The sequence below is a fragment of the Haliotis rubra genome, unplaced genomic scaffold, assembly GCF_003918875.1.
Source record: "Haliotis rubra isolate DU_JTF1 unplaced genomic scaffold, ASM391887v1 Scf950, whole genome shotgun sequence".
Classification (NCBI taxonomy): Eukaryota; Metazoa; Mollusca; class Gastropoda; order Lepetellida; family Haliotidae; genus Haliotis; species Haliotis rubra.
This window is the reverse complement of record NW_025767691.1, coordinates 155,327-182,051: the sequence shown is the minus strand read 5'-3', so window position 1 is coordinate 182,051 and position 26,725 is coordinate 155,327. Positions and strand designations below refer to the sequence as shown.

The 26,725-nt window shown below is 40.3% G+C and overlaps 1 protein-coding gene and 1 long non-coding RNA gene across 2 annotated transcripts in view; both read left to right on the top strand.

The window, feature by feature from the left end:
- The window catches only part of LOC124264944 (inositol 2-dehydrogenase-like), a 33,442-nt gene extending 8,628 nt beyond the window's left edge, over positions 1 to 24,814 (top strand). The window contains exons 2-9 of the mRNA XM_046699724.1: positions 2,285 to 2,361; positions 10,861 to 11,093; positions 11,934 to 12,004; positions 13,504 to 13,612; positions 14,602 to 14,726; positions 21,176 to 21,408; positions 24,176 to 24,341; positions 24,587 to 24,814. Coding sequence (XP_046555680.1) covers positions 2,353 to 2,361; positions 10,861 to 11,093; positions 11,934 to 12,004; positions 13,504 to 13,612; positions 14,602 to 14,726; positions 21,176 to 21,408; positions 24,176 to 24,341; positions 24,587 to 24,708 — 1,068 coding nt within the window. The 5' untranslated portion in view covers positions 2,285 to 2,352 and the 3' untranslated portion in view covers positions 24,709 to 24,814. The remainder of the gene's footprint in view (positions 1 to 2,284; positions 2,362 to 10,860; positions 11,094 to 11,933; positions 12,005 to 13,503; positions 13,613 to 14,601; positions 14,727 to 21,175; positions 21,409 to 24,175; positions 24,342 to 24,586) is intronic.
- Positions 21,419 to 22,662, top strand: LOC124264946. The gene is made up of 3 exons (XR_006895292.1): positions 21,419 to 21,568; positions 21,614 to 21,966; positions 22,385 to 22,662. It is a non-coding gene; the product is annotated as an uncharacterized LOC124264946 (long non-coding RNA).
- Positions 24,815 to 26,725: the final 1,911 nt, after the last annotated feature.

Sequence of the window (26,725 nt, the reverse complement as noted above, 5' to 3'; positions counted from 1 at the left end):
ATGACGGGTCTAATATGACATGTCCTATGTTTTTGTTCTCGTATATGCCATGTGATATCGCCCTGTTATATATACCCGGCAAATATTTACACATGTGCTTATGTAACGGGGTATTTTTATTTTCCATCATGTACGTGATCATAGACAATACTGCACTTATTTATTTTTATTTTTGAACCCAAGCTATGATTACTGAACAGACACCTTTTAAATTATACACAATATGTAACTAAAAAATTGTTCGAGTTATGTTATAAGACAGTGTAAAATGGTTAGATTATGCAAAGCTGAAGCTCAACTACACTATATCTGTAAGATTCAATAGAGGGTATAAGCACAGGCCCTCGTGTCTTTGCGAGGATTAAAGATTTTTAAAAATGTATATAGAGTACGTTAGAAACTTTCAGATCACCTTGACCCAGAAAGTATCTAAATATAGTAACATGCGCACTCATACCCACAGGCCCTCGTGTCTTTGCGAGGATTAAAGATTTTTAAAAATGTGTATAGAAAATTGAGATGACCTCCGACAAATGCTTCACAGTACAATACATTACTGTTTTAAATAGGTTCCTTAACGCAGCAGATCGTCAGACAGAACAATTCAGTGCAGTGGCGGATCCAGGGTTGGGGGGTTGGGGATGGGGTTTCGACTTCAGCTGGTTTTATAGTGCTTGCCCACTGAGATACCATGCCGCAGTGAAGCATGAATATCCCACTCTGACACATTATACTGACTCCGAGCCGACCAGTCCTTGTACCCATTAATGCCGAGCGCCAGGCAGGGACCAACAAGTACCATGTTTTAACGTCTTTTGGTATGACGCGGTCGGGGATCGAACCCGCGACCTTCCGCTCTCCGGGCAGACGCTCTAACCACTACACCACGGAGGCGGACAGTGAAAGCTTGATCCTAACCTTGCTGAACCATACTTGAATGTGAGCACCTATATTTGCTCTGAGCGTCACGGTGGCCGAAATGTTCACTGATGAGAAGAGCCCCCAACAACTACCATTCAAACGTCCGTTGACAGCGGCTATGTAACCATTGAATGTATTTAAACTGTGACTTGATGTTTCACGCCTGATAGGCAGGACTGCAGGCGTTTTCGAATTGCTAAAACAGATCGAAAGATGTCAGTCAGTACATCTGGAGATATTGTCATCTGTCAAACACAATGCCTTGACCCAGGATGCAATGTTCGTCAAAGCGTTCTTTAAAGGATGACGAAACTGAACCCTCAGCTGTGTGGTACGTTACACGGTCTTTCTTACGTTAAACACGTAAGTACACAATATTGTCTTTGGCTATTTTGTATTACCTTTTGAAGTTAGGAGCCTTACAAAACAGTGTATGAATGTATTGATTAACCTCAGCAAAACGCTATAGAGAAACGTTGCGTCGATTGCGGGTAAGTTGACATATTATCTTTTGAGCCTTAGCAAAACAGTATATGAATGTATTCATTAACCTCAGCAAAACGCTATAGTGTAACGTTGCGTCGACCGCGGGTAAGTTGAAGCAGTTGCATTTGCTGTTACCTCACTCACTCGCAACTTCCACTCATTCTTAGTTAGAAGTTAGAAGCTTTAGCAAAACAGCATATGGATGTATTGATTAACCTCAGCTAAACGCTAAAGAGTAACGTCGCGTCGACCGCGGGTAAGTTGAAGCAGGGTGCTGTCATCTCACTCATTCAAAACTTCCACTCATTCTTCTGCTCACTCACTTAAACAGCTAAATCCCGTGTCTCCCACCTCCCCTAACCACTCTCTTCTCCATCTCTTCATCTGACCCGTGAAGATCCGGGTTAGAATTGTTCTTCAGCAACCCATGCTTGTCGTAACGTAAGAAGCGACTAACGGGATCGGGTGGTCAGGCTCGCTGACTTGGTTGACACATATCATCGTATCCCAATTGCGTAGATCGATGCTCATGATGATCAGTTGACCGCCTTTTACGACAAGCGTGGGTTGCTGAAGATCAATTCTGAAGATCACTGGATTGTCCCGTCCAAATTCGATTGTTTACAGACCGCCGCCATAGAGCTGGAATAATGCAGAGTGCAGCGTTAAGCAACAAACAAACGGACAATCTCTCCTCTCCCCTTTTCTCTCTATTTCCACCTTCCCCGCTTCCACATCTCTCCACACCTCTACCCACTTCCCCATCCGCCTTCACCATTGGCCCCTCCCCCAAGCCCCTATTCCGCCAACCACCAATGAGGATAAACCACACGCCACAGCTTGTCATTTGCATCTGTTTATCGCTTAATGTCAACAGATACCGCACGCTCTACGTTTGCGAGACAACAATCGTTACCTGGCTGTCCCTGGAGCTGCAGACTTGTCATGTCGAGCGTGAGTGTTCATTTGTGTTCTGGCTTGTGTTCGATAGCAGTATAGTCAGCATGACTGTTGTAAGTAAAGGTATCATATATGTCCGTGCTTTGGTGTCCTGTCTTGTGTCAGAAATTGCATTTATTCTTAATACATGTGCTCTGGAAATTCCGGAAATACCCCGTGCTTGACTATAGTAAGCATTGATGTTCGTTTTCGCGTGATAGTGGATCTACCGGAGTGTCTGTGTTTTCTAAGAATATATTGTATATCTGGACACGGCTGTCCTTGTCTAGGTTAGATAGTAGATCTGTCAGTATCTGTGGTATATAAGAATATAATGTATATCTGGACACGGCTGTCCTTTTCTGGGTTAGATAGTAGATCTGCCAGTATCTGTGGTGTATAAGAATATAATGTATATCTGGTCACGGTTGTCCTTGTCTAGGTTAGATAGTAGATCTGTCAGTATCTGTGGTATATAAGAATATAATGTATATCTGGACACGGTTGTCCTTGTCTGGGTTAGACAGTGGATCTGTGGTATATCAGAATATAATGTATATCTCGACACGGTTGTCCTTGTCTGGGTTAGATAGTGGATCTGTGGTATATACGAATATAATGTATATCTGGACACGGTTGTCAGAATATATTAATATATCTTGGACACGGTTGTCCTTGTCTAGGTTAGATGTCTGGGTTAGATTAGATATCTGGATAGATAGTGGTGCCATCTGTGGTATATAAGAATATAATGTATATCTGGACACAGTTGTCTTTGTCTGGGTTAGATAGTGGATCTGTGGTATATACGAATATAATGTATATCTGGACACGGTTGTCCTTGTCTGGGTTAGATAGTAGATCTGTGGTGTATAAGAATATAATGTATATCTGCACACGGTTGTCCTTGTCTGGGTTAGATAGTAGATCTGCCAGTATCTGTGGTATATAAGAATATAATGTATATCTGGACACGGTTGTCCTTGTCTGGGTTAGATAGTGGATCTGTCGTATATACGAATATAATGTATATCTTGACACGGTTGTCCTTGTCTGGGTTAGATAGTGGATCTGTGGTATATACGAATATAATGTATATCTGGACACGGTTGTCCTTGTCTGGGTTAGATAGTGGATCTGTGGTGTATAAGAATATAATATAATGTATATCTGGACACGGTTGTCCTTGTCTGGGTTAGATAGTGGATCTGCCAGTATCTGTGGTATATAAGAATATAATGTATATCTGGACACGGTTGTCCTTGTCTGGGTTAGATAGTAGATCTGCCAGTATCTGTGGTGAATAAGAATATAATGTGTTTTTGGACACGGTTGTCCTTGTCTGGGTTAGATAGTGGATCTGTGGTATATACGAATATAATGTATATCTGGACACAGTTGTCCTTGTCTGGTATATAAGTTAGATAGTAGATCTGTCAGTATCTGTGGTGTATAAGAATATAATGTATATCTGGACACAGTTGTCCTTGTCTGGGTTAGATAGTAGATCTGCCAGTGTCTGTGGTGTATAAGAATATAATGTATATCTGGACACGGATGTCCTTGTCTAGGTTAGATAGTGGATCTGTGGAATATAAAAATATAATGTATATCTTGACACGGTTGTCCTTGTCTGGGTTAGATAGTAGATCTGTCAGTATCTGTGGTATATAAGAATATAATGTATATCTGGACACGGTTGTCCTTGTCTGGGTTAGATAGTAGATCTGCCAGTATCTGTGGTATATAAGAATATAATGTATATCTGGACACGGTTGTCCTTGTCTGGGTTAGATAGTAGATCTGTCAGTATCTGTGGTATATACGAATATAATGTATATCTGGACACGGTTGTCCATGTCTGGGTTAGATAGTAGATCTGTCAGTATCTGTGGTGTATAAGAATATAATGTATATCTGGACACAGTTGTCCTTGTCTAGGTTAGATAGTGGATCTGTGGAATATAAAAATATAATGTATATCTGAACACGGTTGTCCTTGTCAGGGTTAGATAGTAGATCTGTGGTGTATAAGAATATAATGTATATCTGGACACGGTTGTCCTTGTCTGGGTTAGATAGTAGATCTGCCAGTATCTGTGGTATATAAGAATATAATGTATATCTGGACACGGTTGTCCTTGTCTGGGTTAGATAGTGGATCTGTGGTATATACGAATATAATGTATATCTGGACACGGTTGTCCTTGTCTGGGTTAGATAGTGGATCTGTGGTATATACGAATATAATGTATATCTGGACACGGTTGTCCTTGTCTGGGTTAGATAGTAGATCTGTGGTGTATAAGAATATAATGTATATCTGGACACGGTTGTCCTTGTCTGGGTTAGATAGTAGATCTGCCAGTATCTGTGGTATATAAGAATATAATGTATATCTGGACACGGTTGTCCTTGTCTGGGTTAGATAGTGGATCTGTGGTATATAAGAATATAATGTATATCTGGACACGGTTGTCCTTGTCTGGGTTAGATAGTGGATCTGTGGTATATACGAATATAATGTATATCTGGACACGGTTGTCCTTGTCTGGGTTAGATAGTGGATCTGTGGTGTATAAGAATATAATGTATATCTGGACACGGTTGTCCTTGTCTGGGTTAGATAGTGGATCTGCCAGTATCTGTGGTATATAAGAATATAATGTATATCTGGACACGGTTGTCCTTGTCTGGGTTAGATAGTAGATCTGCCAGTATCTGTGGTGAATAAGAATATAATGTGTTTTTGGACACGGTTGTCCTTGTCTGGGTTAGATAGTAGATCTGTCAGTATCTGTGGTATATAAGAATATAATGTATATCTGGACACGGTTGTCCTTGTCTGGGTTAGATAGTGGATCTGTGGTATATACGAATATAATGTATATCTGGACACGGTTGTACTTGTCTGGGTTAGATAGTGGATCTGTGGTATATACGAATATAATGTATATCTGGACACAGTTGTCCTTGTCTGGGTTAGATAGTAGATCTGTCAGTATCTGTGGTGTATAAGAATATAATGTATATCTGGACACAGTTGTCTTAGATCTCTGGGTTAGATAGTAGATCTGCCAGTATCTGTGGTGGAATATAAGAATATAATGTATATCTGGACACGGTTGTCCTTGTCTTGTCTAGGGTTAGATAGTGGATCTGTGGAATATAAGAATATAATGTATATCTGGACACAGTTGTCCTTGTCTGGGTTAGATAGTAGATCTGCCAGTATCTGTGGTATATAAGAATATAATGTATATCTGGACACGGTTGTCCTTGTCTGGGTTAGATAGTAGATCTACCAGTATCTGTGGTATATAAGAATATAATGTATATCTGGACACGGTTGTCCTTGTCTGGGTTAGATAGTAGATCTGCCAGTATCTGTGGTATATAAGAATATAATGTATATCTGGACACGGTTGTCCATGTCTGGGTTAGATAGTGGATCTGTGGTATATACGAATATAATGTATATCTGACACACGGTTGTCCTTGTCTGGGTTAGATAGTAGATCTGTGGTGTATAAGAATATAATGTATATCTGGACACGGTTTAATGTATAGATAGTAGATCTGCCAGTATCTGTGGTATATAAGAATATAATGTTTATTTGGACACGGTTGTCCTTGTCTGGGTTAGATAGTGGATCTGTGGTATATACGAATATAATGTATATCTGGACACGGTTGTCCTTGTCTGGGTTAGATAGTGGATCTGTGGTATATAAGAATATAATGTATATCTGGACACGGTTGTCCTTGTCTGCGTTAGATAGTGGATCTGTGGTGTATAAGAATATAATGTATATCTGGACACGGTTGTCCTTGTCAGGGTTAAATAGTAGATCTGCCAGTATCTGTGGTATATAAGAATATAATGTATATCTGGACACGGTTGTCCTTGTCTGGGTTAGATAGTAGATCTGTCAGTATCTGTGGTGAATAAGAATATAATGTGTTTCTGGACACGGTTGTCCTTGTCTGGGTTAGATAGTAGATCTGTCAGTATCTGTGGTATATAAGAATATAATGTATATCTTGACACGGTTGTCCTTGTCTGGGTTAGATAGTGGATCTGTGGTATATACGAATATAATGTATATCTGGACACGGTTGTACTTGTCTGGGTTAGATAGTGGATCTGTGGTATATAAGAATATAATGTATATCTGGACACAGTTGTCCTTGTCTGGGTTAGATAGTAGATCTGTCAGTATCTGTGGTGTATAAGAATATAATGTATATCTGGACACGGTTTTCCTTGTCTGGGTTAGATAGTAGATCTGCCAGTATCTGTGGAATATAAGAATATAATGTATATCTGGACACAGTTGTCCTTGTCTAGGTTAGATAGTGGATCTGTGGAATATAAGAATATAATGTATATCTGGACACAGTTGTCCTTGTCTGGGTTAGATAGTGGATCTGTGGAATATAAGAATATAATGTATATCTGGACACGGTTGTCCTTGTCTGGGTTAGATAGTGGATCTGTGGAATATAAGAATATAATGTATATCTGGACACAGTTGTCCTTGTCAGGGTTAGATAGTGGATCTGTGGAATATAAGAATATATATGTATATCTGGACACGGTTGTCCTTGTCTGGGTTAGATAGTGGATCTGTGAAATATAAGAATATAATGTATATCTGGACACAGTTGTCCTTGTCAGGGTTAGATAGTGGATCTGTGGAATATAAGAATATAATGTATATCTGGACACGGTTGTCCTTGTCTGGGTTAGATAGTGGATCTGTGGAATATAAGAATATAATGTATATCTGGACACAGTTGTCCTTGTCAGGGTTAGTTAGTGGATCTCGTGGTGGATCTGTATAAGAATATAATGTATATCTGGACACGGTTGTCCTTGTCTGGGTTAGATAGTGGATCTGTGGAATATAAGAATATAATGTATATCTGGACACGGTTGTCCTTGTCTATGTTAGATAGTAGATAAGCCAGTATCTGTGGTATATAAGAATATAATGTTTATCTGGACACGGTTGTCCTTGTCTGGGTTAGATAGTAGATCTGTCAGTATCTATGGTGTATAAGAATATAATGTATATCTGGACACGGTTGTCCTTGTCAGGGTTAGATAGCGGATCTGTCAGTATCTGTGGTGTATAAGAATATAATGTATATCTGGACACGGTTGTCCTTGTCTGGATTAGATAGTAGATCTGCCAGTATCTGTGGTATATAAGAATATTATGTATATCTGGTCACGGTTGTCCTTGTCTGGGTTAGATAGTAGATCTGCCAGTATCTGTGGTGTATAAGAATATAATGTATATCTGGACACGGTTGTCCTTGTCTCGGTTGGATAGTAGATCTGCCAGTATCTGTGGTGTATAAGAATATAATGTATATCTGGACACGGTTGTCCTTGTCTGGGTTAGATAGTGGATCTGCCTGTATCTGTGGTGTATAAGAATATAATGTATATGCCGAATGCCGATTTCCGAAAGTAATCTGGATTTTTATAGCCAGGCAGTGCATGCTCTTTGCTGCACAATTTCAACTGAAAGGTGGTTGTTTTTACGTTGTGGCGATGCATTTTTAACCCTTGTTAGAAATCTCATCAAAATCAACATTATTAGGCAAAGTTGATTTTTATCTTGTGCAATTGTGGAAAATCATGTTATCAACACTTTTGTTACATATTTTGACGATTGTTTGAGCACAGTAGGTAATTGATAGATTTTAAAACACACAAAACGCCTATGCGTTTCTCTTTTAGGATAGTATATGAATATGATGTATATTACAAACAGCTGTTGTGTGTGAGGTTGTTTACTTACCCCATTAAGTATGCCTACGTATGTTCTAACGTCACACTGTAACAAGGTAATTACAACAAATGTAAAAAGCTGTACTATCTCATAAATATGTATAGCTGGTGCAGTTTCTCTATGAATATATATATATAAAATGCTCGGATCACTTACATTTGTAAATGGGGCGGTGGGGTAGCCTAGTGGTTAAAGCGTTCGCTCGCCACGCCAAAGACAAGGGTTCGATTCCCCACATGCGTACAATGTGTAATGCCGATTTCAGTTGTCCCCCGCCGTGATATTGCTGGAATATTGCTAAATGCGGCGTAAAGCACGGGGTGCGGTGGGCGAGCTGGCTAAGGCGCCAGGCTAGTGTTCCAGAGAGGTTGAGGTGTCGGGATCGAGCCCACCTGTGAGCGGGTGTAAAAACCTTGGAGTCAACTTTGTGTGCAGACTCTTTCAGTATTGTCACAACCCCTAGTGTACAGTACACAACCCTGTGCACTTAAAAGAGCCCACGAATCCGTTGGTATATGACCAGATGGTGGCCACGTGAATACGTGCAAACACCTAGTTGCGGGTACAGCAACGTGCAGTGAACTTGGACAAAGTACTGTGACTATGTGTCCCAGTCCACCCAGCTGTGAATGGGTACCTCGTTAGGATGAGAAAGCGACAATAACTCGGTGCGCCTAGTGGCTGCAAGAGCTGTATACTCCCCTGGGAGTTGAGATTGATAATACGATGTGCCGTTGAGATTGACATCCAATGATCGATGGACAAAATACCAGCACCTTGAGCATGCACTAGGTGCCTGGATTTTGTGCGCTATATAAATATCCTATAATAATGATAATAAAAAAGCCATTACCTCATGTACATATATGTAGCTGAAAAGCAGACATAGATATGAAACATGTTAATGCAATTGTGGTGAACTTCACATGGTATGTAACTGTAGAAATAATTATCTTATTAAATACGGATAAAGCTTCTGATCATATTACGACAGAGTAGTGAAGCCGGTGCAGGTAACGGCGGTGATGCTGTATGGTACGCACCCTGAGAAAGTGTTGAGGGGTCGGTGGGGTAGCAGAAGTGGCTAAAGCTTTCGATCATCACGCTGAAGACCCGGGTTTGATTCCCGACATGGATACAATATGTGAAGCTCATTTCATGTGTCCCTCTCCATGACATTGCTAAAATCGGCGTACTCACTCACTCACTCAGAAAGTGTTAAAATATATATTTATTCTTTCTCGGGCGATGTGTCACTGACAACGCTCTCGCACCTTTATAACCACTGTTTGCTATATACACGGTGGGATAGCAAACACACGCTTAAACGTAATGGACAATGGGCACACACAGACGGATAAGGTCTTCTAGGTCGAACATGACAGGTATTCTATGGGGGACATGTTTAGGGCACCGACTCTTGTATCATGGCGTGAATATCGCCAAATCAATTTCGAATGTCAGAAATTTAGAAATATCCTAATACACTACCATGCTGGTGTATTGTACTTTGCATAGAGCACAGGTCACAGGTCACAGGTCACAGGTCACAGGTCACAAGTCACTTGAAGTTAAGCAATGTTTGTCGCGAAAAGTCCTTGGAAAGTTTCTAGGACTTTAGTCCTACCCACAACGAAGCACTCGTGGCACATGTGGTCTCACCTTAGGCAAGTGAGTTTGTTCATGAATTGCCTCTGTTCACCAAACAGTAAATGGGTACCCGGTAGGATACATCATATATCTGTTAACCTTCTAGCGCCACACAGTCAGCATGCTCAAGTGCGTGGAACTGGCGCATCATAAATATCCATTATTATGTTTTACATATTACAAAAAATGTATGCAGCAGAGACTGCATGGTCCAGACTCGATTATTTACAGACCGCTGCCATATAGCTGGAATATTGCTGAGTGCGGCGTTAGAACTGAAGTCAGTCACTCACTCACTTTCTAATTAATGACATTTCATTCGCGGTAGTAAACTTTTGACACTGATTCTGCTTGTTGTTTCTAAAGGTGTCACTAGAACTTTTGCCCTTTGAGTATAAGTCTGAACACGCTTGAGTTCTCGATTGAGTTTGTGAACCTGTCAGACTACTAGTGGTAAGCGAGAGAGTAATACTTTAATGTTGCTTTGTTTCAGCAATATAAATTGACAAGTGGTTAAGCATATGGTTAAGCACATGGGCTTGTAACGCAAAAAAACAACTGGCATCAAGGTCTATATTATCGCTGGGTATTACCACTGTATCAAAAGGAAGGAGCGTAATGAGGTCAACACCCCAAGTTCGCTCGCGGCGTTTTGACTGAACATGATGATGTCTTTACATGGACAATGTCAGAGCTAGACGCACACACGAGCGCGCGCAAGCACGCAGAGACGCAAACACGGACATTACAGACACACACAGACGCCCAGCTAAATCCGTTTCGGCAGATAATCGACATGACAAAACTTTATAGATTATCAACTTCTTTATTTTCACAACGGCGTTTTTCGCTATAGCTTCATATATGTTTTCAACATATACTAGAACACGGTATAAGAAGCTATACCGAAACGTCGCAATTTTTAAAATGAAGAAGATGATCATCCATAAAGTCTTGTCATCTCCATACCACCAACTTCTAGAATGCCAATCAAATAAGTCCAGACTCATAATATCTTGGCGTTGACGGTTTGGTTTCTCTTCCGGTATCGCTTCAGGAATATCAGAATAGTAATGGTGGAACTGTCAACGTGGCCATGTTTGGCCTTGGCCGTATCGGCAAGGTACATCTTCGGAGCCTGCTGGACCAAGAGGATGTCTGCATCCGCTACCTCGTGGACGTCACGGCGGCACAAGGGGACCTGCATCACCTGGTGAGGAAGTATCGTTTAGCAGAGACGACGACGGTGTTGAGCACAGAAGAGGCCGACGTTGTTTACAAGGATCCCTGGTAAGGTTGTTCACCGTTGCTCTCAATGAAATTTGAAAGAAATGTTGTTTTATGTCAATTTGTTAGCTATATCGTATGATATCCTGGAAGGGACATTGTCGCGTTATCGCCCTCACAAAAGCAAGCAAAATGTGGCAAAATTAATCATGGACTCTCACTAGAACATAGTACGTACCCTGTGTTAATAAGAGTCCCATCATGTTCACTTTCCAACCAACGAATACGAAACAAAGAATGGCGGTAATATTTATCATACATTAAGATTTTGTTGTATGAGGCCAAATGTTGTGCCTGGGGAAAAACATTTTGATGTTGACTGTCCATTAATAGCTATTATTATCAGACGCTACAGGCAAGATACATTATTTTCATGGTTTAAATAAATTAGTTTCAATCATTCAAACATGCATCATTCTAATATCCAAACGTACTCACAAAATGTACTTTTGCGTATGTGTAGTATGTGTGTGTGTGTGTGTGTGTGTGTGTGTGTGTGTGTGTGTGTGTGTGTGTGTGTGTGTGTGTGTGTGTGTGTGTGTGTGTGTGTGTGTGTGTGTGTGTGTGTGTGTGTGTGTGTGTGACCCGTGAAGATCCGGGTTAGAATGGGTCCTCAGTAACCCATGATTGTCGTAAGAGGTGACTAACGGGATCAGATATATTGACACATGTCATCATATCCCAATTGCATAGATCGATGCTCATGCTGTTGATCACTGAATGTTCTGTTCCAGACTCGATTATTTACAGATCGCCACCATATAGCTGGAATATTTCTGTTAAACAACGGTCAACACAAATATTATATTTTTTCACATAAATAACATTTGTTTTGTCTTATAGCATAGATGCTGTTTTCATATGCACGCCCTCGCCATTTCACGAAGAACCAACACAGAAGGCTCTCCAGGCAGGTATGTCTCCTCAAAGCAAAATCCGTTTTCATTATCTATTCCGGAGGATCATCTTTAGACGTATTATCATTAACATACAGACCCATTTCACAAAGCGATCGTAGCTCTACGACTGTCGTAAGTGTATGATAAGGTATGGGACTTACGATGACCGTAGCGCTATGATCATAGTAAAACGGGGCCCTGGTCATAGACTATAGTGATCCAGCTTACACTGCTTCCTTTATTACAGGTTCGATCGCCTCCGTAGAGCGTCTGCCCGGAGAGCGGAAGGTCGGTGGTTCGAACCCCGGCTCCGTCATACCATAAGACGTTAAACAGTGGTACAAAGCGAAACATGAGTCTCATTAACCAATTAGACAATGACCTACTTTTCAGCCGATCCGAATTTTCTCGTGTGAAAATGAAAAGAGACAATACAAACAACTATGGTTACACTGAATTCCAATTCCTTGTCTCATAAGAAAATTTACAAATTAATTTTAAGTTTAAAGTTTAGAAAAATCGTATTTCTATATTTGATGTCAAGGTTTAGGCAGCATGTCGTTAACTAGGACATCACAGACTGCCCCTGTTTGAAGAGTTAGTACAATGATGCACAATTCATCTGTCTCACTGGTTACACCTGTTATGTGTTTTCTGAGCTCATTAAGTGTATTTGTGTAACGTACAGTGTGATTGATATAATATCAAGTCCGTACCAGGCCGTCAAACTTTTCTAGCGGCCGAGCCTCGTTTTTTGAGATTTCCACGATTTCCGTTTGTCAGAGCACGCTGTACGACAGAGGCTTGCTGCATGGCGTGTTTGCAAAGATTAGAAGGCTCGTGGTGTTGCAATATACAAGTGATTAGATGTTTCAAATACTACTGATTAATATTTATACATCCAGTTGAATGAGTTGGTCTCACAACTCTGGACAGGTTATTGTACCAAGGTGCGCAATAGGACGGAACCCAGTCAGCAGGAAACGAGAATGTGGTGTAATCAATGTTTTGACTTGTTCTTGTTCCTGTTGTGGACAAGTAGAAACAGCCACAGACACGCCTGTTGACGCACACAAAGCACACACATATACATACACACACATATATACATACACACACATATATACATACACACACACCACGAACAGACATACATACATGCATATACGTGCGTACATTGACGTCGCTTCGTAAGCGTAATAATCTTGTGGGTGTAGCCTAGTGATTAAAGAGTTTGCTCGTCACGCTGAAGATCGGGTTCGGTTCCACACATGGGTATAATGTGTGAAGGCCATTTTCTGGTGTCCCCGTCGTGATATTGCTGGAATGTTGCTAAAATTTGCGTAAAACTACACTCACTCACTCACCCAAAAGGTATCCGTCACTGAATGGATTGTTATGTGTGCATGGACGTGTGTGTTATGTTTACTGTCTGCATACATCTGTACACTCTTTCATGTGTATAATGAATTCCTTGCGAGTAATGAAGCGGCTATTGTCCTGCTCTGCTGCAGGGAAGCACGTGTTCTGCGAGAAGCCCTTGGCACTGACCGAGCAAGGCGTTCGGTCCTGCTATGACGCTGCAAGGAAGGGCGGCAAGAATCTCCTCTGTGCCTTCAACAGGTGAGTCGTTAGCGCGACACATTTCATCCATACATATGGACGATAGAACGATAGAACGATAGATAGACAGATAGATAGACGATGGATGATAGACAGAAGTAGAGATAGATAGATAGATCGATCGATAGATAGATAGAGACTGAGGTAGAGATGGACATCAGTATCGTCTTTTCATCTGTTATGTGTATTCGTGAAGAATACATGTGTCAATTACATAATACATTGTTTAATTTACCTAATACAATGTTTGATTTACATGACACTATGTTAATTTACACAATACAATGTTTAATTTACATAAAACAATGTTTAATTTACACGATACAATGTTTCATTTACATAATACAATGTTTCATTTACATACTACAATGTATAATTTAGATATTACCATGTTAAATTTTCATGATGCAATGTTTACTTTACATAATACAATGTTTAACTGAAGTGTAGAGGAGTTTCATACAACTTCCTGTTACGTAACCACTAACTGTTTTTCACATTTGTAATGTAAAACTTCCGTATTCACCCTGCTCCTATTTTTATTGATCAGACTGAAAAGTTTCACAATATTCAGAATGCGTGCTTATGTGTAATGTCGATTATTATGGACAACAAAGAATGTTTACTTCATTTTGCACGATACACACATCAGAATGTTGCGTCACTGTTACATCGTCCCGTCAGTGCTAAACAGGCAATTCCATCCACTGATCCGAATCTTAACACTGATTCTGGACGGTATCCTCCCAAAACTTCCACATCCCAAAACTTCCACAGCTTATAACAACAACATTTCTGGTTGACTGCACACACTTTAGCATACTGATTACCTGAATCTGTAATGGTTTAATCCATAAATCAGTAACGAAGACAAACAATCACTTAGTAATAAATTATAGATTATTAAGTCAGGTTTATTTACAAAATTACATACCTTTGCTGTGGAAGTTTTGGGATAAAACCATTCTGGACCCTATGTTTCTCGTAAGGCGATTTGACCCTGACCTCAGCCGGATCCACAAGATGAAGGAAGATGGCGAACTCGGCCGTCTTCGAAGCGTCACTGTGTTCAGCCTGGACAAACACGTCCCGCTCAGCTACATCAAAACATCTGGTACGTATAACATGCCACTGCGCATGTCCAAGTTAACAAAAAACTGAGTGAAAACAAAGTCGGATTGGAACCGATCATCAATATGTCAGCTGAAAGATGTACCCGAACATTAACAAATAGTCCTTCTAGCTCACTTCGTTTCAAGCCACTCTCCGCTACCCTTCCTGTCATATACACATATACTTTAAAGTTACTCTCAAGTTCCAATACTGATTCCCAAACGATCAGCAACAGCACATACTAATGCAATAGATCATCATTGCAATACATTAACATCATTACAGCAATACATAAGGACAAATATCATACGTGTTATGAATACACCACATTCGGGTGTACTGGAATATGTCACTTTACAGAATGTTCACAAATCACACATACAGATCAAAGGTATGTGCCTCCACTGTCATTCTGAAGGTGAATTTAGCCACAACAGAGTTCCGTCGTAAGCTAATGGTAATACACTTACTGGAGGTTATGTTAACTGTGCAGCAGGTACAAATCAATGACAGACAAGTATGTTTCTAAAAGAGCCGTTGGTCACAAACATGACTCTTGCAAGATGTCACTCAGGGGAAATAGTGATTTACTAAGACCATAAGTATTCTTGTAATGAAATAAGATAACTTATTTTTAAATTTTCGAAAAGATGCTGACAGCTGAAATCACAGTTTACACAACAAATCAATATTATAAAACAACAACCTGTAAACCTAACTAAATATAAAGTTGAACAAATCTTTACTTTTTATCTCTTCCAACTTTTCGTATCAATAGACCATTAGGGAATGAGTGTTCTGGTCCAAGATGTTGGTTCAGGTCCAGGCATCATTGAAGCTGCCAAGAATATCTTAGTTTTTCCATAAAATCTAACGTAGGTTCGTTAATGTGTTATTTAATGTGTGAAGGAATAACAGAAATTGGTTCTCAAACTCTTGATTTCTATTGACTAGTCCTTTCAAATGACCCTGGAGAGGTATCAGAGCCATACATGGCAAGGGAAGACGCAAAATCTATAGGTTTGCTTAAACAGGTGTTCGTGCAGCTGGCTGGTACAAAGACTCTGAACAATTAACAACAAAGTTGTTCAGAGCCTTGAGTCGTATTAAAATGGACAATTATAATGACCAAAATTATTATAAACATATATTTTATCATTGACTGAATAAAAACAGGTATGATGTAATAATATGACGAGTAGAAAGAGAAGCCCGTGTCACGTATTAGTTGGTGTTGCATGTGGTCTTGCGCATAGTGCCTGGGTAACAAAACAATTGAAGTTAAGGAACGTTGGTCACAGAGTCTTGGATGAGTGACTGTGTTTGGCAGCTTGACTCCTGAGAGTTTCTCGGATTTCTGTCATTCCCCACAACGATGCACACATGACACATGTGGTCACACCAAAGCCAAGTGATTTTATTCAAAACTGCTTCTGTTCACCCAACAGTGAATGGGTGCCCGGTGGGCTAAGATGGTCACATGACTGGACTGTTAACCTTCTGACACCTCACAGGCAGCATCTTTGAGATGGATATTCGGTGCTCTACAGTTACATTATGTGTCATTATTATGTGTGATTTAATCACGCACTTGCAGCGTGCTTGTTTGGATGACCTTTACCTGTAATATCAGCTTATATAATGAAGTTACTGGAATGACTGGAAAGAAACCATGATAACAAAATGAAATCTGCATCTTCTGAATGAGCAGTACATCCTCATCACGAAAAGGAACACTTCCTGCTCGTGTAAGTGCCAGATATCTATGTCAACCAGATGAACTCGATGGAGGTCAAATCATTGAACTGATCCAATATGGCCTCTCAAGATGCATTTAAAAGATGGATCATTATAAAATGGGGGTAACCAATCTTATAACACCTGAAAGGCGGCGCAACCAAGGAATTGCTTCGCGAAGGGCTCCTTGTTGTAATATCTGTTATCACTCTTAACAGGAACAGATATATGCTCTGGATATGTTCCGAGGGAGACGTTATCCTATGCATGTATCACTTCCTTTGCTTCCCTTAGAAGTTCCAGATACATTGAAAGTCTGGTTGTATTCTCCTTCAACTTTTACAACTTTGAGAAAGGTGGCAGAACATCGATGCCTTTAAGATTACGCTCATTACCTGTGGAATGGCTGGAACGTCTATCAGCATGTCTGATAAGCTGGAAACTGAACAAGTATCAATGCCCATCTCGAAGACTCACCATCCTCGTTCTAAACATTAATTGTGGCTTGTTTCCTTCTGATTATGGTAAATCTGGGAAGGATCCGTCATGTAATGGCGTATATGTTGCTGTGTCTAACCATAATACTGATCCACTATCTACAGCCCATCAGAAACCTTTGTGAGTTCATCGTTCTGAAGTTTGTGTGAGAGTGATTCAACGCAAGCTCATGAAATAATAATTCAATTCATGCTATGGTCTCTACACTGAGTGGGGTTTATTATGTATGTGGAAAGGGTATTGTCGCTTTATTGACATTGGTTTCTCTAAATTTTAGTACTTCATTCGATTCTATTTTTGTATTTTCTTCTAACTTGAAGCCAGTAAATGATTGCACAATATTTTACTTAAATTGAACGAACATTGTGTTTTTTAATTATATCCCTCAGCTCGTTTCTTCATTATGTTTATTCATTACAAGGGTTTGAACATCATTCGAAATTGATATTTGATCATTATGATCAGTAACTTCCATCTTCCAAGCTTTTAATTATATGCATATGTATGTAAGGACCAATATCGAGTCCCTTTTTCTCTGTTTTGCTGTATAGTACAAACAGGGCAGTTAATTTATTCATGGATGAGATAGTGATTTGAGGATTTTTAACATCGGTTTTTTGCTAGAACTTTGCTAGAATTTAAGCAAAATTCAAGCAAAATTCAAGCAAAAAACTGATGTTCGAAATTCTGAAAAAAATGACCCCTTGGGAGGACCTGGTTCCGTACCCCCATTGTGTATACTACTTGTTTGTCATGCGATTGTTCTGAAAGCTGCAGTCATTTCTACGTCAAGTTGATTAACTGTTTTAATCACTTCTATTCCGTGACGATCCATGTTAGAATTGAGCAGCCCGTGCTTGTCGTAATTATCATTTGTTGTTTGCATATCAAGCAACGCTACGAAAGTCTCCTAGTGGGACATTTTCTTGATCAAGGTCCTTGACAACCACTGAATCCTCAGGCTGCAGTTTGCAATCAAATCACTACACTGCTGATATGTTTGTATGTCTTGATTGTACAACTGATTTGGCACCATGTCGGTAGTCACTTCAACTTAGTAATCGAGGAGTTCATCAGTGGCTCAGATCATCCTGACTATTGTGCGCCCATGTTGATCTTTGAACAACATCGGAATGCCTGTCCCTGACATGACAGGTAGATTAAGATAGGTTATCGCCTCTGTCCTTGGCTATCATGCGTTATCAGAGCATAGGATGATACAACATAACATTGCTCCAGGAATACTGAGCAAGTATTTGTGTCTTCGAATCAGGGACTCTATTATCTATTGTACATTCAGATATTTTTTCCCCAGTGGTCTTAATACCTTTGTTGTAGTGATCAAACGCTGGTCATATTCAGACCTACAACCAAGGGTCTACCTACCTATGCATATATGTACCTACCAATACCTACCTATACATATACCTACCTACCAATACCTACCTATACATATACCTACCTACCAATACCTACCTATACATATACCTACCTACCAATACCTACCTATACATATACCTACCAATACCTACCTATACATATACCTACCTACCAATACCTACCTATACATATACCTACCTACCAATGCCTGCCTATACATATACCTACCTACCAATACCTACCTATGCATATACCTACCTACCAATCCCTACCTAAACATATACCTACCTACCAATACCTACCTATACATATACCTACCTACCTATATCTATCTATTCCTATCTCTGTCCTTTCCTACCTTTATTTCTATATTCATATCTCTATCCGTCTATCTCTATTGTTCTATCTATATCCATCTTTCTATCTGTTTCTATCTCTATTGTTCTATCTATATCCATCTTTCTATCTGTTTCTATCTCTATTGTTCTCTCTATATCCATCTTTCTATCTGTTTCTATCTCTAATGTTCTATCTATATCCATCTTTCTATCTGTTTCTATCTCTATTGTTCTATCTATATCCATCTTTCTATCTGTTTCTATCTCTATTCTATCTATATCCATCTTTCTATCTGTTTCTATCTCTATTGTTCTATCTATATCCATCTTTCTATCTGTTTCTATCTCTATTGTTCTATCTATATCCATCTTTCTATCTGTTTCTATCTCTATTTTTCTATATCTCTATCTGTCTATAATTATATCTGTATCTATCTATATCATATGTTAATAGCCATTTCAATCTATCTATGAATATAAGATAGATATAAACATCTATATCGTTCTAACTCTATTGTTCTATCTCCATCTATCTTTCTATCTATTTCTGTTTCTATCTGTCTCCATCTTTCAATCTATATCTTTCTATCTATCTTTTCTATCTCTAGCATTTAGTCTCTGTCTATCTATACCTATCTATTTCTATCTACAAATATAAGATAGATAAACAGACTTTTCAAAACACTCTAAATATACATATTCTACTGTTTTTGTCAGTGTGTGTACGTGACAGTATGTATGGCTCGACAGATATCCAGACGTACTGTATACACATTACACTCATGATTGCATGTTCCATGTGAAGAGCATCAATACATCGATATAAACAAAACCATAGCTATTCACTCAACCAGAGAAAGTCAGCAGATCACAAACCGACTAACATGAGTCAGATTCTCAATGACTAAACAACCAGGTCACTGTCACCATGACACGCCAACCAACCATTCCATCACAAGTTTCAAGACAGGAGATTATAGTTGTCGTTGGCACAGGTCTGTCACATTTCAACTTCAGCTTTTTGCGAGAGCAACACATGCAAACAGAAAACGAACTGAAATTAAAAATGTGATGGTTGGGTAAGGTTCTCCGCCAGTTTTAGCAATATTAGATCAATATGGCGGCGGGGAACACCAGAAAACGTCTTCACAAATTGCGCCCATGTGCCAATGTGACGGGCTAATGCTTTGGCTTCTTGGCTACCCCACCGCCCCGAAATAAGTCCAACTGCAGCGTTGGAAATAGCTATACTGGCCCGCTAGCCAAATGCTATCTGATTGTGAATCGGGCTAGTAATATCTTGTTAAAACTATCCCGACTGGCTAGCTGCAAATCTCAGATAATTTGTTCTTTATTTAATGCACATGAATACGATGAAGTCAATTACTAAGGTGTTAAAAGTCCGTCCGCAGATGAAGTATGATGTGGGCTAGCAACGTTGTCACTTAGCCCTCCTGGCCAGTGACTTTTCAAAATAAATTCATACTCTTGAGTCCAAGCAATGTACAATACCCCCACAAATTAACATTCGTGCCTAAATACAGTCCTTAATGCTTAAGGGCGGTTGGGTAGCCTTGTGGTTGACGCGGAACACGTACGTTGTGACCTTAAATGCAGAATGGTCTCAACACACGTATGACACGTTATATGTGGACAAAGGGTATATAGTAGTAAAAAGGTACGACATGTTCTATTTGAAGTTATGGTACATGTTAGTACATGTAATTAGGTACAACATATTCTATTCGGACAAAGGCGTTTATTTGTGAACAAGTACGGTACGTTCCATTTGAACGTAGGGTATATATTAGTAAACAGGAATGTCATATTCTATTTGGACAAAAGGAGTGTATTTACGACACATTACATAATTTATAAAGGGTATTTAATTGTATACATGTAAGACACATTTTATTATGTAAAAGGAGATACATTTGTTAACAGGTACGACACATTCTCGTTGAACATAGGGTGTGTAATTGTATACATGAAAGACATATTTATATTGGAGGGAAGGACATATATATATTTGTGAAGATGTACGACGTATTCTTTTTGACCACAGGTTATGTAATTGTGTACACGTACGACATCTACTCTGAGAAAGGAGATATATTTGTGAAGATGTACGACATATTCTTTTCTACCCTAGCTTATGCAATTGTGTACACGTATGACATCTATATTCCGAGAAAGGAGATTTATTTGTAAAGATGTCGACATATTCTTTTTGAACATAGAGTATATATTAGAGAACAGGTACGACACGTTATATTTATTTTGAGAAAGGAGGTATATTTGGGAACAGATACGACCCGTTCCTTCTAAACATAGGGTGTGTAACTGTATACACGTAAGACACTTTTTATTCGGAGGAAGGAGGTATATTTCAGAACAGATTTGTTCCATTTGTATATATATATAACCAGATACCACCTCTTGTATATCTCTACAGGCGGCATAGATATGACCAGGTACATGTTGTATATCTCTACAGGCGGCATATATGTGGACAGTTGTGTTCACATGCTGGACTACGTGTGCTGGTTTGTTGGGGAGAGGCCGCTGTCGGTGTATGTATGTGGCAGCAACACCTCAACGTACGCCGACGACTACGAGGCCAGTGGCGACCATGACATCACCAACATCGTACTCACCTTCCCAAGCGGGGTGCTGGCTAACATGATGGCGGGTCGGGAAGTCACATACGGATACGATCAACACTTTCAGGTACAGTAAATACCAGGTGCCTGGTACAGTAAAACCAGGTGCCTGGTACAGTAAATACCAGGTCCCGGGTACAGTAAGTACCAGGTGCCGTGTACAGTAAATAAGAGGGGCCGGGTACAGTAAATACCAGGTGCCGGGTACAATAAATACCAGGTGCCAGGTACAGAAAAACCAGGTGCCGGGTACAATAAATACCAGCATCCAGGAACAGTCAATACCAGGTGCCGGGTACAATAAATACCAGGTGCCTGGTACAGTAAAACCAGGTGCCGGGTCCCGTGAAAACCTGGTGCAGAGTAGAGTAAAACCAGGTGCCGGGACAGTAAATACTAGGTGCAAACTACAGTAAATACTAGGTGCAAACTACAGTAAGTACTAGGTACTAGGTGCAAACTACAGTAAATACTAGGTGCAAACTACAGTAAATACTAGGTGCAAACTACAGTAAATACGAAGTGCAAACTACAGTAAATACTAGGTGCAGACTACGTAAATACTAGGTGCAAACTACAGTAAATACTAGGTGCAAACTACAGTAAGTACTAGGTGCAGACTACAGTAAATACTAGGGGTGGGTATTGCAGAGACTTTTCATATTGCGATATATTGCGATGCGGAAGCATATATTGCGCTATGTATTGCAATATATTGCAAGAATTATTTTTTTAACAAAAAACTATTTATAATCGAGTTAATGCTTGATTATAAAGCAAAAACACAACAAAATCACCATGATTGATTAAGCTTTAATAAAAACTTTTAATCATGACAAAATAAAAATGTAAATAATACTTGGCACAAATAAAAAAAGGAAAGGAACAATTTATAAAACGGAAATATACGAAGATTCCAAGTGTTACGAAGCTTTCCGAATGCATGTCAAAATACCTGTTTTCGAACAGCGTATCGCAATACGTATCGGTTTCATGTCTGAACCGGTAAATACCGGTAAACCGGTTATATTGCGCAGCCCTAGTAAATACTAGGTGCAAACTACAGTAAAACTAGGTGCAAACTACAGTAAATACTAGGTGCAAACTACAGTAAATACCAGGTGCAAACTACAGTAAATACCAGGGGCAAACTACAGTAAATACCAGGTGCAAACTACAGTAAATGCTAGGTGCAAATTACAGTAAATACTAGGTGCAGACTACAGTTAATACCAGATTCTATGTGTAGTAAGTACCAACCCGTGAAGATCTGGGTCAGAATGGGTCTTTCAGCAACCCATGCTTGTCGTAAAAGGCGACTAACGGGATCGGGAGATCAGGTTCGCTGACTTGATTGATGCATGTCATCGTATCCCAATTGCGTGGATCGATGCTCATGATGTTGATCACTGGATTGTCTGGTCCAGACTCAGTTAATTACCGACCGCCGCCATATAACTGTAATATTGGAGGGTGCGGCGTTAAGTAACAAACAAACAAACAGAAGTACTAGATTCCTGGTACAGTATATATATTGTTCCATGTTAAGTAAATTCCAGCCCCTAGTAAAGTATACACCTGGGCCTCCTTTCACAAAGCTCTAAGGTGATCGTAAGTCACTAAGGTAACCTTAGTGCAATGTTAGAGAATGGGTGAGGTGAGGTGAGGTGAAATTGGATTTAACGTCGTGCTTGAGAATACTTCGTGCATGCATGCGTGTGTGTGTATGTGCGGCTGCTTGTACTAGCCCAGACTGAAGCTGGTTTTATAGTGCTAGCCCACTGAGATACCATGCCGCAGTGAAGCATGGATACCCCACTCAGACACATTATACTGACTCCGAGCCGACCAGTCCTTGTTGTACCCATTAATGCCGAGCGCCAGGCAGGGACCAAAAAGTACCATATTTTAACGTCTTTTGGTATGACGCGGTCGGGGATCGAACCCGCGACCTTCCGCTCTCCGGGAGGACGCTCTAACCACTACACCACGGAGGCGGTTTTAGAGAATGGGAGTTAAGTTTAACCTTAGTAAAGGTTGCTTCGTGAAAGGAGCCCTGGTCATAAAGTTCTGAAATGTTGTGTATCTAGTCGGACTTAGACGGGTCAAAATTTCCTTCCCGGGTACCCGACCCTCTATTACCCAGTATAACATTAATTGCGAGTTATTCCCCTCCAACAAAATCAGCCATGGCCGAGATTAACAGTGGCGTCTGGAAATATTTTGAATCCGTCGCATCAGGCACAAAGTCAAATTAATTCAGTATTAGTCAGGTTATCAAAGGGGGTCCGGTTAGTGTGAAGGGTACCCGGGTCCAACTGTTTACTCACCCGTCCTGGGTAAACGGGTTACCCGTCCCGACCCTAGTATCTAGGCGTGAACAAATGTAGCGTTCGAAACACCTGCCTGTCCGACCGCCCGGGACTGGTTATTTTGAACACGGACTGCCAGATTCTCAACTTCACCTGCCCGACGGTCGGGTTTAACTTGAAACATGCACCGATATATGAAGATATTTTGTGGACAGGTAAGTTTTGGTCTGGGCAGGTAAGTTTTGGTCTGGGCAGGTAAGTTTTGGTCTGAGCAGGTATGTTTTGGTCTGAGCAGGTATGTTTTGGTCTGAGCAGGTATGTTTTGGTCTGGGCAGGTAAGTTTTGGTCTGGGCTGGTAAGTTTTGGTCTGGGCAGGTAAGTTTTGGTCTGGGCAGGTACGTTTTGGTCTGGGCTGGTAAGGTTTGGTTTGGGCTGGCAATTTTTACATCTAACCAGCCCTGTGGTTTGGCTGAAATTTTTGAGAGTTTCAAACCCTGACAAATGTGTGTATTACTGTGTTAGGTTCTGGGTTCAAAAAAGATGGCAATGTCCAAAAACTACAGGAAGTCGGAAGTAGAGACTTGGGATACAAATGGCAGTTTGGCTGTTGACTTGATGGAGTCTTTCATCGAGCGGTGGAGCTCAAGCTATACCAGGATTGTACGGCACTTCATCGATGTTGTTCACGGTGAGTGAATGAGCATGGTTTTACGCCGCTTTTAGCAATATTCCAGAAATATCACCTCGGGGGACACCAGAAATGGGCTTCCCACATTGTACCCATGTTGGGAATCGAACCCGGGTCTTTGGCGTGACGAGCGATCGCTTTAACCACTAGGCCACCCCGTCGCCCATCTCTATAACCCTTCACTGTTCAAAGCGGCTTAGCGGCTTCGAACTGAAACTCACTCACTAATATTGTCGATGCTGCAGGGCGTGAGGAGTGCATGGTGTCGGCGGAGGAGTGCATGCAGAGTCTGGAGCTCGTAAAGCTGTGTGAGGAGTCTGTGAGGTCAGGCAAGGTCGTCAGTGTTGCCCCGAGACCTCTAACGTGATGTTCACAGACACCTATGAATGTGATCGCTGTTACCCGAAATTATGGCGACTGTATCGTAAGCATCTATGCAATAAACAAACTTACAATAAAATACATAACATGTTTACGTTTCTTATTCCGTTTTTCTTATACTACCGTATTTCCTGTAACGTAGGGTAAGTCTGTCGATCTACGCAACTGGGATATGTGTCAACCAAGTAAGCGAGCCGGACTACCCGATCCCGTAAGCATGGGTTACTGAAGATCTAACCCGAATCTTCACGGGTATGTGAAACCACGCACAATATGAAACGTTTGCACAGGCTCAAAATTGTGACACAAGTCCTATCGAATCCACCCCACGAATTCTATGACATTTAACGTACGCTTTCTCAACGTCATGAAGGAAGGTGCTGGCAATTACGAACCACCTTCAGTCGCCCGATGCTGTCAGGTTTGGACAGATATGTTCGAAGTACTGCCGTTTTTCCCTACCAGTAATTGATAATTCTAAATGTTTAACGCTGTCTTCTCTAATTGTGACAATAACAGACTCTGTATAACAAACTAACTTGGTCCTTACGATCCGGAATCTGTCTTGAACACCTTAAAGGAACTTGGCGTTGCCCTGTATGAAGAATGGGATAAAATGAACCGAATTGACAGTAGACGTTTGATACGGCTATAGCTCGTCGAATCCAGGATTGTCTAGAGCACAAAGGTGGATCCACCATATTTTAATGCCTTTGACTTTTCATGGTGAATGACGTGATGGACAGAATGCGAACTTTGGCCAATCATCTAATAAAGTGTTTCGTCATCTGACGTTTGACGGCAAATCTCAGTCAGATGTTCCTGTTACTATTAAAATATACTACTCACACTTTGCTAAGGATCACAAAAATTCACAACTTTACTTAAACGTAGATTCATAATTTGAAATTGTATCCATTTAAAACTGGATAAATAATAATATGGTAACCCCTCTTGTTAGGCAAACAGTCACTTTAAATAACCTTATGCACTTGATACATGAGTAACCATAAAATGGTGTTCATGGCACCAATCAACCATTTTGCAAATCATGGAACGAGTCATTGACAAGTAAACAACACCTGTCAATAACAGGTATGGGATCCACAAGATGAAATGACACACTGAAAACCTAGGGTCCATGCTTACAATAAGCTTAGATATTTAATACCAATTTGACCCAACATCATAGTTTTCTGTTGAATCCACGATTTGATCCTTAGCAAAGTGTGAATAGTATATCTATATCAGGACAAAAAGTTGTTTAACAAACGATCATTATTTGCTAGTAGAACAGCCAGGTGTGCGAGTTGTACGTGTGAAATTGAAATTGCACTGCACACCCTTGTTGATTACCTGGCTGTTCTACCAGCAATTGGTCCGCCCTCGTAAGAACAGCGAAAAGTAACAACAAAATAATGATCGTTTGTTCAACAACTTTTTTATTCGGGTGTCAATAATTATGAGACAAATCATCAGAGTTGGTCTGTCGATTTCATGTGACTGTGTAAAATTTGGTTTTGTTGCAGTTATTAGATTTTGTGTTAGTGAGCAATTCATCGGTCCAAAATGAAGTCAAACGGATTATAGTGTCAGTGTCGTGCTCGGGGAAACAGGCAGGATGTGGCAAGTGAGTGAGTTCATTTTTACGCCGCACTAAGCAATATTACAGATATATGGCGGCGGTCTGTAAATAATCGAGTCTGGAAAAGAATACATGACATGCATCGTGACGTCGGTTACCATGGAAGTGACGTCATTAGTGTGACGTCATGCAAATATTGTACTACAGTACAAAACTCTTCCGCAACCTCTTTATGAAACCGGTTTCGGTTTGAAACCAAAAACATAACAAAAATACGCTATTTTGTCAATTTAAATGCATGTAAGACGTGGGTAATAAATAAAATACCACACTCGGTCTCATTACATACGAATTATACGAAACTCGTGACCTTCCTATGTTATCTGACCTCGCTTTCGCTCGGTCAGATACCATAGGA